Source organism: Ovis aries, chromosome 13, assembly GCF_016772045.2.
Source record: "Ovis aries strain OAR_USU_Benz2616 breed Rambouillet chromosome 13, ARS-UI_Ramb_v3.0, whole genome shotgun sequence".
Taxonomy (NCBI): domain Eukaryota; kingdom Metazoa; phylum Chordata; class Mammalia; order Artiodactyla; family Bovidae; genus Ovis; species Ovis aries.
This window is the reverse complement of record NC_056066.1, coordinates 34,643,864-34,657,725: the sequence shown is the minus strand read 5'-3', so window position 1 is coordinate 34,657,725 and position 13,862 is coordinate 34,643,864. Positions and strand designations below refer to the sequence as shown.

Sequence of the window (13,862 nt, the reverse complement as noted above, 5' to 3'; positions counted from 1 at the left end):
TACTGGAGTGGGGTGCCATTGCCTTCTCCGGATAGCACCATTTAGGTGGTTTAAAATAATAGAAATTTATTGTCTCACCATTCTGAAGGATAGAAATCCAAAGTCAAGGTGTTAGCAAGGTTGTGTTCTCTCTGAAGCCTGTAGGAGAATTCTGTGGCTTGTCGGCTATGTTTTGGCTACATCTCTCCAGTCTCCACCTTGTCATCACTCGTCATGCTTCCTGTGTGTCTGGCTTCACCTGGCTGCCTTCTTATAAGGACACCAGTTATACTCCCTGCCCCTGCTTCCCTATGACCTTATCTTAACTGATTACATCTATAATAACCCTATCTCTAAATAAGGTCACATTCTGAGTTCCTGGGGGTTAGGATAACTTTAGATGGGATGGGTACGATTCAATCCACAATAGAAGCTAAACTCTGTAAGTCAATAAATTAAGGCTGCCATCTGTAACAAATATTCGTAATACCTCAAAGTTAGGCTCTTTTTACCCATGTTTAGGAGAATCTATGGGAGTAACTTTTTAAATTGACATGTAATTGAGTTATAATGTTGTGTTAATTTCTGCTGGTTTTCAATTTCAACAAAATGATTCAGTTATATATATATATATTCTTTTTTCATATTCTTTTTCACTATAATAACCACAGGAATTGAATATGGTTCCCTGTGCCATACAATGGGACCTTGTTGCTTATCCGTTCTATATATAATAGTTCGAATCTGTCCGTCCCAACCTCCCATTCCTTCCCTCCCCCATCTACCAATTCCTTAGCAATGTGGGGTAAATTATTGACAGACATAGAGAAACCTGAATGAACTGACCTCAGCTAACCAGAATCACCAACTTACTGACCAAAATGTACATGTGCTGGACTTTCCAAAAGAGCAGTCATTTACAAGAAAATACTCAATGACATGAATGTAACTTTGTATTAAATATTGAGTAGATACAAAATAACATTTATAAACATGTGTATGGTAAGAAGAATTCTGATCCAGTGAACAACTGTAGCCCCACCACACAGTTTAAAAAATAAAACACTATCCACTATCCTTCAAGAATTCTACATTTAATTTTTAAATGGCTAAATTAATGTGTGGACATACTTAGTCTAAAAACGTTTTATAATTAGAATTCTATTGAACAAAAATAGAATGGAATAAATACATAAATAAAACAGATAAGGAGTATTGACAAGAATGTAGAGAAACGGGAACACTCATAAACTAGTCGTGAGAATGAATATGATTCAGCAGCTATGGAAAATAGCCTGCAGTTCCTCAAAAAGTTAAACATATGACCCACCAATTCTACTCCTAGGTATGTATCCAAGAGAAGTGAAAACATATGCTTACACAAAAACTTGTACATGAAAATTCATAGCAGCATTATTTATAGTAACAAAAAGGTGGAGACAACCCAAAGGCCCATGAAGTGATGACTGGATAACCACTTGCAGCATAGTCACACCATGGAATATTATTCTGCCACAGAAAGAAATAAGGTGCGGATAGATGCTACAACATGGCTCAACCTTGAAATGATTGTATCCAGTGAAAGACGCTAGTGACAAAAGAAAAAAAAAAACAAACAAAAAAACCCTCATATGATTCCATGTATATGAAATGTCCAGAAAGGCAATTCCATAGACACACGGAGTAGATAAGTGGTTATTTAGTGCTGGGGAGAGTGTGGTTGTTAGGGGTGGTAGCTGACAAGGGGACAAGGTTTCTTTTGGAGGTAATGAAAGTGTTTCTAAAAACAACGGTGATTGGTGTCCATTTTCGTGAATATACTAAAAATCACTGAATGATGAACCTAAAGGGGTGTATTTTGTAGTATATGGATTAAATCGCAATAAAAATATTACCAAAAAATGACAGGGAGGGAGCGCGAGAGGGAGGAAGGAAAGGAAACCCTATTAAACCTAGGTTTAACTTCTGTTTCTATCCTAGTCTGGCTGTAGAACTTTAGGAATGGTACTTAACTTGTCTAAGCCTTAACTTCCCCATAAATAAATGGGCATAGTAAGAGTTCCTACGTCACAGGGCTGTTGTAAGAATTTAAAAAGTCAACACACGTCAAGGGCTGAGAGTTTGGTAAAGAAAAAGTGTTGAGTTTATTATATTCTTAAGATTCCCAAGTCAGCGCCCCTTCCTCATGCCCCCGTCTCTGGTTCTGTTTTCAGTGTGAAAGAGTAAGTCGCCTGCTCGTTCCCTTGAGGGTCTTCTTTCAGAGAACCGTGGGAGAGTGGAAATATTTAAAACATGTCAGAAAGCTCAGGTATCCTTATTCAAGCCGCATCTTATTATCTAAGGGAAACGGCCTTTGCTTAGTTTGACCCTCTAGGGTTCCCATGCTTTTCGCCTCAGCACGCATGCGCGGAAGCCCGGCGCCCCTTCGTTCGTGCTTCTGCCGCTTTGACAATGGCGGCTTGCGGCGTGGGGCTGTTGACCCGTTTGTCCCTGCGCGTTCAGAGAAGCCAAGTCCAGCGCCCTCTTCGCAGGCTTCTCAGTTGCCCAGGAACGGTGGCCGCAGACCTCAGGAGGGAAGAGCAGTCCTCGGGGAATGCGGAGACAGGTGTGGTGCCGGGGCTGTAGCCGCGATCCGCCTCGGGCCAGGGCAGGAGGAAGTCTGGAGTCGCGGGCGGGCGCTTGACCTGTGGAAGCGGCCGGGGAGCCTTTGGCCATCGGAGAGGTGTCCCGACCTCGTCTGACCGCGCTCGGGGACTCTAGAGCCGCCGCCGTGGCTCGTGGTCGTAGCGGGGTTTGTGACATTTCTGCCTTCGGGGACTCCATGTCCAGCAATGAAGTCGTTCAAGGCTCGTTTGCAGGCCAAGAACACAATTTGCCACTGTTTGACAGTTTGGCGAAACATTGTTGCCAGTAATGGTAGGGATTCCACAGTTCGTTTTTCGGTAGCTTCCTAGCTCACAAATGTAACATTTTGATGCTCACAAGTTGCTGATGGAGGCCGAGCGAAGCCTTGATGAATGAGTAACTGGGATCCCTGGTCCTCCAGTGGAGGCTCTGCCTCTGAAGTTACTGCCTTTTGCTTTATTCTTCTGACAGTTTTGAACAAAATCAGCCTGATAGCAGATCTGCAGGGGCTGGAACAGGCAGGAGTTTTAAGTTTATGTGTTGGTGTGTTCAGAAGTCCAGCTACCCCTCTTGAAACCTAAGAGATGCGTATACGCTGTTTACAATTCTTAGAGCAGTCTGGCAAGAGATGTATCATTGTTTCCATTTTAGAGATTTAGACAGAGGCCCAAGGTGCTGAGTGGTTTGCAGCTGAGTGAATTTATACCTCGAGTCCCGCTGTTAAACACCATTTCTTGGAGCTGGAATTTTAAGATACGAAATTATTTCTGGGAACAACTCTAAAACATGCTAAACCAGGAAAGTGTTTTTCCCTAAAATAAATGATAGGGTTGCTGTCCTCATCAGACTGTTTGAGAGACTCATTAACAGTGAGTGGGAAATATTGCTTCATATGACAGTTCATTGAAATGCTGATTGGATTGTGTGTAGTAGAAACTGCTTCTGTTAGAATCTCTTTAAGTGACTGAAAATTTGAGTAAGACTTCTGCCAAAGAAGCTATTATAATTTAACATGACTATAGTGGCTTAATTTTAGAGTATTTTCATATGCTCTTTGAGATACAGAACTATGTGAGCTCAGTTTGGAAGGAATTATTATTAGTCCATTTTATAGATATAGAAACAAGTTAGTCTAGGTGGAGAGTAAGTGGTTCAAGCTTATTCAGCTGTTCAGTGGCAAAGGTAAGAATAAACCCTTCTGATTCCAATGCTTCATTTAGTAGAACTTTTTTGTTTTCCTTAGGAAATGTGTTTCATTTTGTATCATTAGGGTAATATAACTGGCTAAATATTTAGAGATTCTTGTGAAGCATAACAAATGACAAAATCCTCATTTGAATTGCTTTTCTATTTTTAAAGAGTAGATGATTATTTCTATATAATTTTATAATTAGAAGAAAATTGAGAAATACCCAGTTGAGTTATTCACTCAGTGCGAGAACTCATTGCCAAAGCTTTGCTAGTAACATTTTCTAATAACAAGGAACCCCCTGTTTCATAAATCAGTCAGTTCACTTTTGATGAGGCTTGGATGGCTAGAAAATATTTATAATGAGCTAAAGCTACTAATTTCCCATTTCCCTGTTGGTCTTAGTTTTGACATAGCTTTCATGTGAGAAATGGAAAGAACCCTGATTTAAGAACAAGAATTTGTATTGTTCAGGACTCTGGGTGCAGATGACAGAAACTCACTCAAATTAAAGGGAGGACCCACCAATCATGTAACCAAACTCCAGAAGGAGACATGACTGCTTTAAGGTCACCTGGATGGATGTGATGAGAGTGAGTTATTTCCTCTGCTGGTCTTGTGGCGGCCTCCTTATCTCAGGTTCTTCTTCTACAGCTTGTTAATGGTGAGGTGGGGAGGAATGGCCGCTAGTAGTAGCTTGCAACTTTGTCCAGTGGGAGAATAATCTTTTGCCTGAATTTGAAAGATCTAAAAAAGAGTTTTTGATCATCACCCCACCCCACACCACCACCCTCACCTACCGGACCAAGAGGAGCTGTTTCAAATCATTTAAGAGTCCTGGCCCGCGTAGTGGGGCATGGGCGCATGTAAGGGAAGATAGCTATTGACAGCCACCCCCTACAACCTCACAGACAGGGTTGTGTGTTACCAGAACAGGGGACATGTGTCAGGCAACCAAGGAGCAGCTGAGCTCTTTAAGAGGCTACCCAGCTTGTTACATGTTTGATTTGTTTTTTCATCATTAATGATACTTACCCTGTCTATCTCAAAAGGTTATTATGAGATTCAGAAGAGAGTGTTTTTGTGAAAGCTGGGAAGTGCGGCACCAGGGGAAGGGCAGCTGTTGGGTTCTCGCTGGTTTTTGTTCCAGGTTGTAAATCCCCTCTTTGTTTGCAGTGCTTCCCTACCAGAGTTTTAGACCTTTTATTACTTCTTTCTAGATTCTTTCTGGTTAATCAGCATCCTTCAGATCCCTAATGTCTGGAGCAGAGTGTGTACTCTACGTGTGACCTGACCAGTGAATAGTGAAAAAGTGACGGTACCCCTTGAACTTGGATTTTATATATATATCGATCTTCTCCCCATTCTCACCCCAGAAGTTAATACATTCTCCTGGCTTATATTGAACTTTCATCAGATCGCACTTTTGTTCTTTTATATATCTACTGCTAGCTGATCCCTCTCCTCCACCCACCCAACCCCCACCCCCTGTTATGTGCCTGTGTGTTTATGTTGTTTTTGATTCTAAATGAAGGACAATATTCTCTGTGTTTTTGCTTATCAGATTGTTATCACGACTGCTGAAAATTTGAATCTGTCTTAAAATATTAGCACTTACTACTTTTTCCTTCCCACTCTGTGTTCTCTGTACATTTGACAAGCCTTTTTACAAGGTAATGAACTTACATTACCTGAACTTTCTGACCCCTCTTTCATGACTTTGTTCTGTCTACATCATTCGTACCTTCTGTTGTTCAAGGCCAGAGCTGTTAGTCCTGTAGACTCTGCCTTCCCCCCTCACCTCCTGTCTTTTCAAGCATGTTTCTCCATCATTCAACAAACTTCTCGATCTCCTTCTCAAATTCAGTGTCTGATCCTCCTCAGTAGTCCAACTGCAGGCAAATACTTGCATAAAAGCACAAAAACATTGTATACTGATGATACTGCAGTGTTGCTTGTGATAGTGATAAAGGTAAACCATCTAAATATTTATCATAGAGGATTAATTAAATTACCATAAATATCCAAGAATACTTATGCAATTATTTTTTAAATGAGGTAAATATATATCTACTGATATGAAAAGATATGACAGTCTATTAAATATTTAAACGCATATTACAGAACAGAATGTACAGTACATTTTCAGTAATTTCAGTTGTGTGAAAAATGTTTATCTCTGGAGAGGTACAGATGGATATGTTTATATATGCCTTGAAAATGTCTGGAATACTTGGGTATTAGAACTGGAGGAGGATTTATACATTTACTCTATGAAATTTTGCAGTTTGATTTTACTTTTACAATTAGCAGTTGAACATCAGTGTAGACTCAGTAAATAGCAGCAGCAAGAAGATCGAGGTGGTAATTATAACTGGAAAAGTGGATAGAAAAACTTGGACCATTAAAAAAAGAAGGAAATAGGGACCAGGTGGGAAGGCTGTCAGTAGACTGAGGTCATCCTTGGCCCAAGGATGGAAGACAGGTTCTCTTCTGTGTTGTTAAAGTAAATACAACACTGTGACTGACATTCTTCCAGAGATGTTGAAGTGAGGTATGACAGAGTGGAGGCAGTTCTGCCAAGAAGAGTCAGAAGTCTCCACAGACCTGAGCGCAATTTGCAGGATGAATGGGAGTTTGTGAGACAGAAAATGAGAAGGTGGGCATTGCAGCCAGAGAGAAGAGGCTGTGAAAGTTCATAGTGTGTGTGATGGTGTCGTGTGAAGAGCACTGTAGGTGCGTAGTGTGGAGGAGGAGGAGGTGGTGAAAGTTAACGTGGGTGAGAAGGGGCCAAGGTGCTGGGCGCTTCATACTCAGGCCATGGGGCTTAGACCGGACTGGGAACACAGCAAGAAGTCAAAGAATAAGGCTTTCAACTTAAAAAAACTATTTTATAAAGGGGACTTTGGCACATTTGTTTCATTGCACTTAGGCTTGTATTTCTTTTAGACTTTGAAATGTTACAGCTTAAATAGACATCTTATGTGTGTATTTATAAAAGTGGTTTTACTTTTCTGGTTTTGCTTTGAAAATTTTATGGAAAAAAAAAAAAGAAAATTTTATGGAATACTCCCTTTTTAGCGCTATTCATTGAATATAGTCAATCAAAACAGTGGACAGCTTAATGGTAATCACAAGGGAATGGTAATAGAAAGATTGAGAGGAGCACAACTTCACCTTGATAAAGGAGGAGAAGAAAGAAGATGAGGTTAGGATAAACTTGACTGTAGTCAAGTGTACAGTCTTTATATACCTTATTAAGAGATGCTTTAAATTTCACGTGTTGGTAATGTCTTTGTCTCATTCCTAGGCTCTGAAGACAGAACTCCAAAAAAGAGATTCTCTGAGTTGCAAAACGAGAGACGAGAGCAGGCCCAGCGGACTGTCTTGATCCACTGCCCAAACAAAATCAATGAGAAGAAGTTTCTCAAGTTCTTATCCCAGCACGGACCTATTAACACCCACTTCTTCTATGAAAGTTTTGTAAGTATTTGAGAAACAGTCTGACTTAACAGTCATATATATATTTTTAGTTATTTTTTGCTCTCTTGCCTTTGCAACATGGTAAAGTTATATTTCCTGTTGATATCCTACAGCTTTTTTTAATCTAAATTTCTTTAATGAGGTTTTTTTTTTTAATATGAGAAGTCCTTATAGGAGTATTACAGAATTATAAGCAGAATTATAGCTGAATAATAATTTGACTACTTTAAATCATTCCATTATCTTAGGCATTGGAGCCAGTGGGAAGTCTTTTTTAACCTTTTAATTTTCTGTGTCAGCATTATTTTCAGCTTCACTTAACTCATACCATTTTATAGTGTTCCTTTTATAGATCTGCTTATAATGGTTTAAAACCATTGCTTGTGTGCATACCATTGTAGATTTTAATAATGAACGTTTTTCATGTTGTGATAATTGCTTTGAAATATGAACTAAAACACTATTAGTTAAAAAATATTAATAGTATTTAGGTATGTGTTCTATTCTTGTTTTTGATCTAGGGTCTTTATGCTGTTGTAGAATTTTGTCAGAAGGAAAGTGTAACTTCGTTGCAGAATATAACCCGGACTCCAAGCCTGGGCCCTGAGGCTGCAATTCCATTCAAGTCACGTTATTTCAATTTAAAATTGAGAAATTCAGTAAACCAGACTTCTGAACTGTCAAGTATTCAATGTAGTAACCAGTCTTCTCCTTCAAGCAAGAAGCTTTATCAGTTACTTTGTTGTGCAGAAAGTGTAAGTTTTTAGGTATACTTCCCCAACTTGATATATGTGTATTTGACTTGTTTTGTACATTTTAAGTTTTTATTAAATATTATTAAATATTCACATTACAGAGCATACTGACCGAGTGAAAAGTAAAAGATGCACCATTTGTGATCATAAGAAGTAATCACATTCTTCCAAAGTTTGCGGCCTTTGGATTCTAGTTTTCTCTCTCTTGTCAGACATATAATTGTATATGACATTCTTTTTGTAAACTAAAATATCTTATTTCTGGTTTTATCTCTTTTTTTTCTGCTCTAATAATGTTTGTAGTTGTTGGTGAGTCGCTCAGTTGTATCTGACTCTTTGCGACCCCATGGACTGTAGCATGCCAGGTTTCCCTGTCCTTGACCATCTCCCAGAGTTTGCTCAAACTCATGTCCATTGAGTTGGTGATACCACCATCTCATCCTCTGTCACCCCCTTCTCCTCTTGCCTTCAGTCTTTCCCAGCATCAGGGTCTTTTCCAATGAATTGACTCTTCGCATCATATGCACTTCAGCTTTCGCCTCAGTCCTTCCAATGAATATTCAGGACTGATTTCCTTTAGGATTGACTGGTTGGATCTTCTTATTGTCCAAGGGACTCAAGAGTCTTCTCTAACACCACAGTTCGAGAGCATCAGTTCTTCGGTGCTCAGCCTTCTTTATGGTCCAACTCTCATATCTGTACATGACTGCTAGAAAAACCGTAGGTGTAACTGTACAGACCTTTGTTGGCCAAATAATGTCTCTGCTTTTTAATATGCTGTCTAGGTTGGTCATAGCCTTTTTTCCAAGAAGAAAATGTCTTTTAATTTCATGGCTGCAGTCACCGTCTGCAGTGATTTTGGAGCCCAAGAAAATAAAGTCTGTCACTGTTGCCATTGTTCCCCCTTTTATTTGCCATGAAGCTATGGGACCAGATGCCATGATGTTTATATTAGTTTTGGTTTTTCTTACAGACTAGTCAAAGATTTAGCTAGTTCTTTTCAAGAATCTCTTTATGGTTTTATCAAAATATACTATTTGGGGGTATTTTTCTAATTTTTAAAACTTCTAACCTTTCATATGTCTTCTACTTTGTGGGCCTTTAAGGCTGTGGCTTTTCTTTTAAATGTGAATGTCTGAGCTCCAGCGCACACCTTCATGGTATGGTCGTTTTAAGACTAGTCTCCTAGGGAACACACAGGACTGTTGCTCTAAGGAACTGGGGGATCGTGGGCCTTCATTCCTGAAACTTTGCTGCTTTCTAGTGTTTCTTGCCTTTAGCATTGGCTCTCCTCTCCCCTGCAACTTCCTTTAAATGTCCAGCTTTGTGGTTATTTCTGCCTCCTCTACTAGAGCACTTTACTGTTTTCATTTTCCTGAAACAATACTTTATACTCAGTGCCTAAGAACAGTCATAGTTTTAATTCGAGCCATCTTTTATTTTGCTGGTATCCTTCCTCGTTCCTCATTCCTCAGTACTCTTTAAAGTGCATTTGTAATAAGGCTCAATGTAAAAAGATTGTATATTTTTAAAGTCGGTCTCCTAATGCAACATGACCTGAACATTTTCTGTATTTTGTTCTTCTGTTTTGGCCAGCTAGGTAGATGATCAGCTGAACACTCTCTTGAGGGAATTCCAGCTCACAGAGGAGAACACCAGGCTCCGATATCTCACCTGCTCTCTCATTGAAGATGTAGCAGCTGCATACTTTCCGGACTGTGCAGTCAGACCCTTTGGCTCCTCAGTGAATAGTTTTGGGAAACTAGGATGTGATTTGGACATGTTTTTGGATCTAGATGAAATTGGAAAATTTACTGCTCAAAAGGTAACTGCATTTCTTTAAATCACAAAGTTAAAATTATTAGAAGAAATCAAGGAAATCTTTGGACGTAATGAAATTATAACTTGATTTCTAAGCTTAAGAGGCAGTGTGGTTACAGAGTAAAGTCTATTTGATACTGCTTCTTTGGAATTGTAAAGTCTTCTTTGCATTGGTCTAATATGTGGTCATTTTTTGTGACTATCTTAAACATGTAATAAAATGTTTGTTCCTTTTGGGGGTTGAGAAATTTTGGGGTAGACCAAGGTTACTTACTGTGTTTTTCAGATTATGTGTATATTAACTAATCATTTTATCTGCATAACCTAGTTACTGAAATACTTTTTACATCTCATGTTATTTGTTTCCATTCGTTTCTCAGAATTTTCCTGATTTTTATTGTATTCAAAGAAGTGTATGATTATTATACCTTTTTATCGGGTTGTTCATTTATCATTGTTATGTCCATCATCTCTGTAAATGCCTTATCTTTGAATTCTTTTTTGTTTATTAAGATGGCAGCTTGTTATCCGTCTCAGAAACCTTCTTCTGTATCACTATTTTCAGCTTTCACATTTTTGTTCAGTTGCTAAGTCATGTCTGACTCTTCGAGACTCCATGGACTGCAGTGTGCCAGGCTTCCCTGTCCTTCACTCTCTCCTGGAGCTTGCTCACACTCAAGTCCATTGAGTCAGTGATGCCATCCAACTGTCCATCCTCTGTTGCCCCTTCTCCTCCTGCTCTCAATCCTTCCCAGCATCAGGGTCTTTTCCAGTGAGAAGCTATGGTTTTTCCAGTAGTCATGTATGGATGTGAGAGTTGGACTGTAAAGAAAGCTGAGCGCCGAAGAATTGATGCTTTTGAACTGTGGTGTTGGAGAAGACTCTTGAGAGTCCCTTGGACTGCAAGGAGATCCAACCAGTCCATCCTAAAGGAAATCAGTCCTGAATATTCATTGGAAGGAATGATGCTGAAGCTGAAGCTCCAATACTTCAGCCACCTGATGCGAAGAACTGACTCATCTGAAAAGACCATGATGCTGGGAAAGATTGAATGAGGGAGGAGAAGGGGATGACAGAGGATGAGATGATTGGATGGCATCACTGACTCGATGAACTGAGTTTGAGTAGGCTCCGGGAGCTGGTGGTGGACAGGAAAACCTGGCGTGCTGCAGTCCATGGAGTCGCAAAGAGTCAGACACAACTGAGCGACTGAACTGAACTGAACTGAAGCTCTTCGCGTCAGATGGCCAAAGTATTGGAGCTTCAATTTCAGCGTCAGTCCTTCTAATGAATTTTCAGAGTTGGTTTCCTTTAGGATTGACTGATTTGATGATCTTGGTGTCCAGGGGACTCTCAAGAGTCTTTTCCAACACCACAGTTCAGAAGCATCCGTTCGTTGGTGCTGTCTTCTTTATGGTCCAACTCTCACATCCATATATGACTACTGGAAAAACCATAGCTTTGACTAGATGGACCTTTGACGGCAAAGCAGTGTCTCTGCTTTTAATATACTATCTAGGTTTGTCATAGCTTTCCTTCCAAGGAGCAAGCATGTTTTAATTTCATGGCTGCAGTCATAGTTGGAGAAGGCGATGGCACCCCACTCCAGTACTCTTGTCTAGAAAATCGCATGGACGGAGGAGCCTAGTAGGCTGCAGTCCATGGGGTCGCTAAGAGTCGGACACGACTGAGAGACTTCCCTTTCACTTTTCACTTTCCTGCATTGGAGAAGGAAATGGCAACCCACTCCAGTGTTCTTGCCTGGAGAATCCCAGGGACGGGGGAGCCTGGTGGGCTGCCATCTATGGGGTCACACAGAGTCGGACACGACTGAAGTGACTTAGCAGCAGCAGCAGTCATAGTCTGCAGTGATTTTGGAGCTTGAGAAAAGAAAATCCATCACTGTTTCCACTTTTCCCCCATCTATTTGCCATCAAGTGATGGGACAGGATGCCATGATCTTAGTTTTTGAAATGTTGAGTTTTAAGTCAGCTTTTTCAGTCTTTTATCCTCATAAAGAGGCTCTTTCCGAGATTGTTGATATTTCTCTCAGCAACATATGTTGTTATATTTTGGGTATTAATAGAAAATCACTGAATTTTATGCTTTTACTCCAATCTTTGAGTCTTTTTATTTATTATTACCGGTAAAAATTTGATTTTATTTCTACTGTTTAATTTTTTATTTCCTATTTTCTATGCTTTTCCTTTGGTTTTCCTTCCTTTCTTCCTTCTGTTGAATTCTTTCTTTATTCTGCCCTTTCATCCCTTACTTTCTTTCCATTTACAGTTTAGAGATTTTATATCCCATTTATGGTTTATTAACATGCATGTCTGACAGAGTAAAGTTAATCAGTGTGTCCAGTATCATCCCAAACAATATGAGGGGCTTTAATTTAATTACAACTTTGATTTGGAAAAACTGCATTTTTGTACAATCTTAGGTTTATATGACTTTTCTATCTTATGTATTTCAAACTAATAATCTCTGTGTGACTGTCTAGTTGAAACTTCAAACTTAACATTTTGAAAACAAAAGTTTATCTTCATCTCCTTGTTAATATTCTTAAGTTTTTATGAAAGTTCTTATTTATGTGTCACATATTAATTAGTGGCGTTTTAGCTTTCCTGATATTTGCTATCACCTAAGCAAAGAAATCTAAGCTAATCTTTTAGGCCTGCCTCTTCATTTATATCCTCAAAGCTGCAGTCACAGGGTCCCTTATAAATTGTCAGTTAAATGATTATAACAACATCTTGCTTTCCACGTATTCCTCGCCTTAGGCCTTGGTATTCTAGCCCTCAGGTTCTGCTGAAGTTACCTTAAAACACAGATTGGATCATCCACAAACTTAGAACTGTTCTTTTTAACACAGAATTTAAATGATCTGTTTTGTAATTCATTTTAGTGATAATTTGTCATTCTGTATCTTCACATACCAGGTTTTCAGTCACATCACTTAATTACCTAACAGCAGCAAGGCACTTTTATGATGTGGATAACAACTAAACAATTGTTATGTGTCTTCAGTGAGGAGTGCTGTTTCCTTCCATTCCTGACTGCCATTCCTAAGCAGCTTGCAAGGCCTAGTTCTGATTCCATCTTCTTAAAACCATACTTGATTTTTTTTTTCTTTGCTCCAGTCAAAATTAATCACTCCTTTTTTGCAGCGTCTTGCTCATCTTTCTGTCTCCAGATTCCTCCTGGGCTACATTTAGTTAGTGGTTGATCTGTGTCTCTCATTGTATCATAAGCATGGGCAGAACAAGGACCACGTCTGTTCATTTGCTCATCCCACACAGTGCCTATCTGCTCGGTGTATAATTACAGAGTCAAAACTGGCCAAGGAATATAAAACACATCACAGTGAAATGGATCAGTCTTACTAAGACTAACATGCTTTTAATACTTGAAGTTGTATTAAATTCCTGGCGGGGACGCTTAAGTTACATTAGGCTATTTTTATATTAAATAATTAACATGGCTAACAATATATTGTGATGGTGAAAGCTTGGGCTCAGGAGTCACAGTGCAGATTAATCATTCTTCTACTTACAGCTGTGTGACAGTGGATAAGTTATTTACCTTCTCTATGCCTTGATTTTCCTAGCTGTAAAACTGGATTGGTGCTGTAGAACCAGTTCATAGAATGTTTGAGAGGATTGGTAGACAGTAAGAAACAGTTTTTTTCTGTTGGAAGCAGAGGAAGGAGTTGCAAACTTAGTTGGATGTTAGATTTCTGAACTGGAGAGCTATTTAGAAAAAAGTATTTTAAAAGACAGTGCTCCAGTCTCACTAAGCAATTTGACATAATTTGTATGTAGGTTTAACTTAAGCAGTGTTGTTATATATTTATATTCTGAAATATGTGCTTATTTAAGATTATAATAGCTTTGCTAATAGAAACTTCTTAGAAATATAATGAGGAACAGGAGCATTTTTAAATTTTAATTTTTAAATAAATAAAAATAAAGTAACAACAACAACAACAACAACAAAAAGCAGGACTG

The 13,862-nt window shown here is 39.1% G+C and overlaps 1 protein-coding gene across 2 annotated transcripts in view; it reads left to right on the top strand.

Moving 5' to 3' along the window:
• The first annotated feature begins 2,410 nt into the window (after positions 1–2,410).
• MTPAP (mitochondrial poly(A) polymerase) overlaps positions 2,411–13,862 on the top strand; it is a 31,978-nt gene continuing 20,526 nt past the window's right edge. The window contains exons 1-4 of one of the 2 annotated variants that reach the window (XM_012188471.5): positions 2,411–2,895; positions 7,104–7,276; positions 7,798–8,031; positions 9,632–9,856. In XM_012188471.5, coding sequence (XP_012043861.2) covers positions 2,811–2,895; positions 7,104–7,276; positions 7,798–8,031; positions 9,632–9,856 — 717 coding nt within the window. In that variant the 5' untranslated portion in view covers positions 2,411–2,810. The remainder of the gene's footprint in view (positions 2,896–7,103; positions 7,277–7,797; positions 8,032–9,631; positions 9,857–13,862) is intronic. The other variant, XM_004014273.6, reaches the window with a different exon arrangement.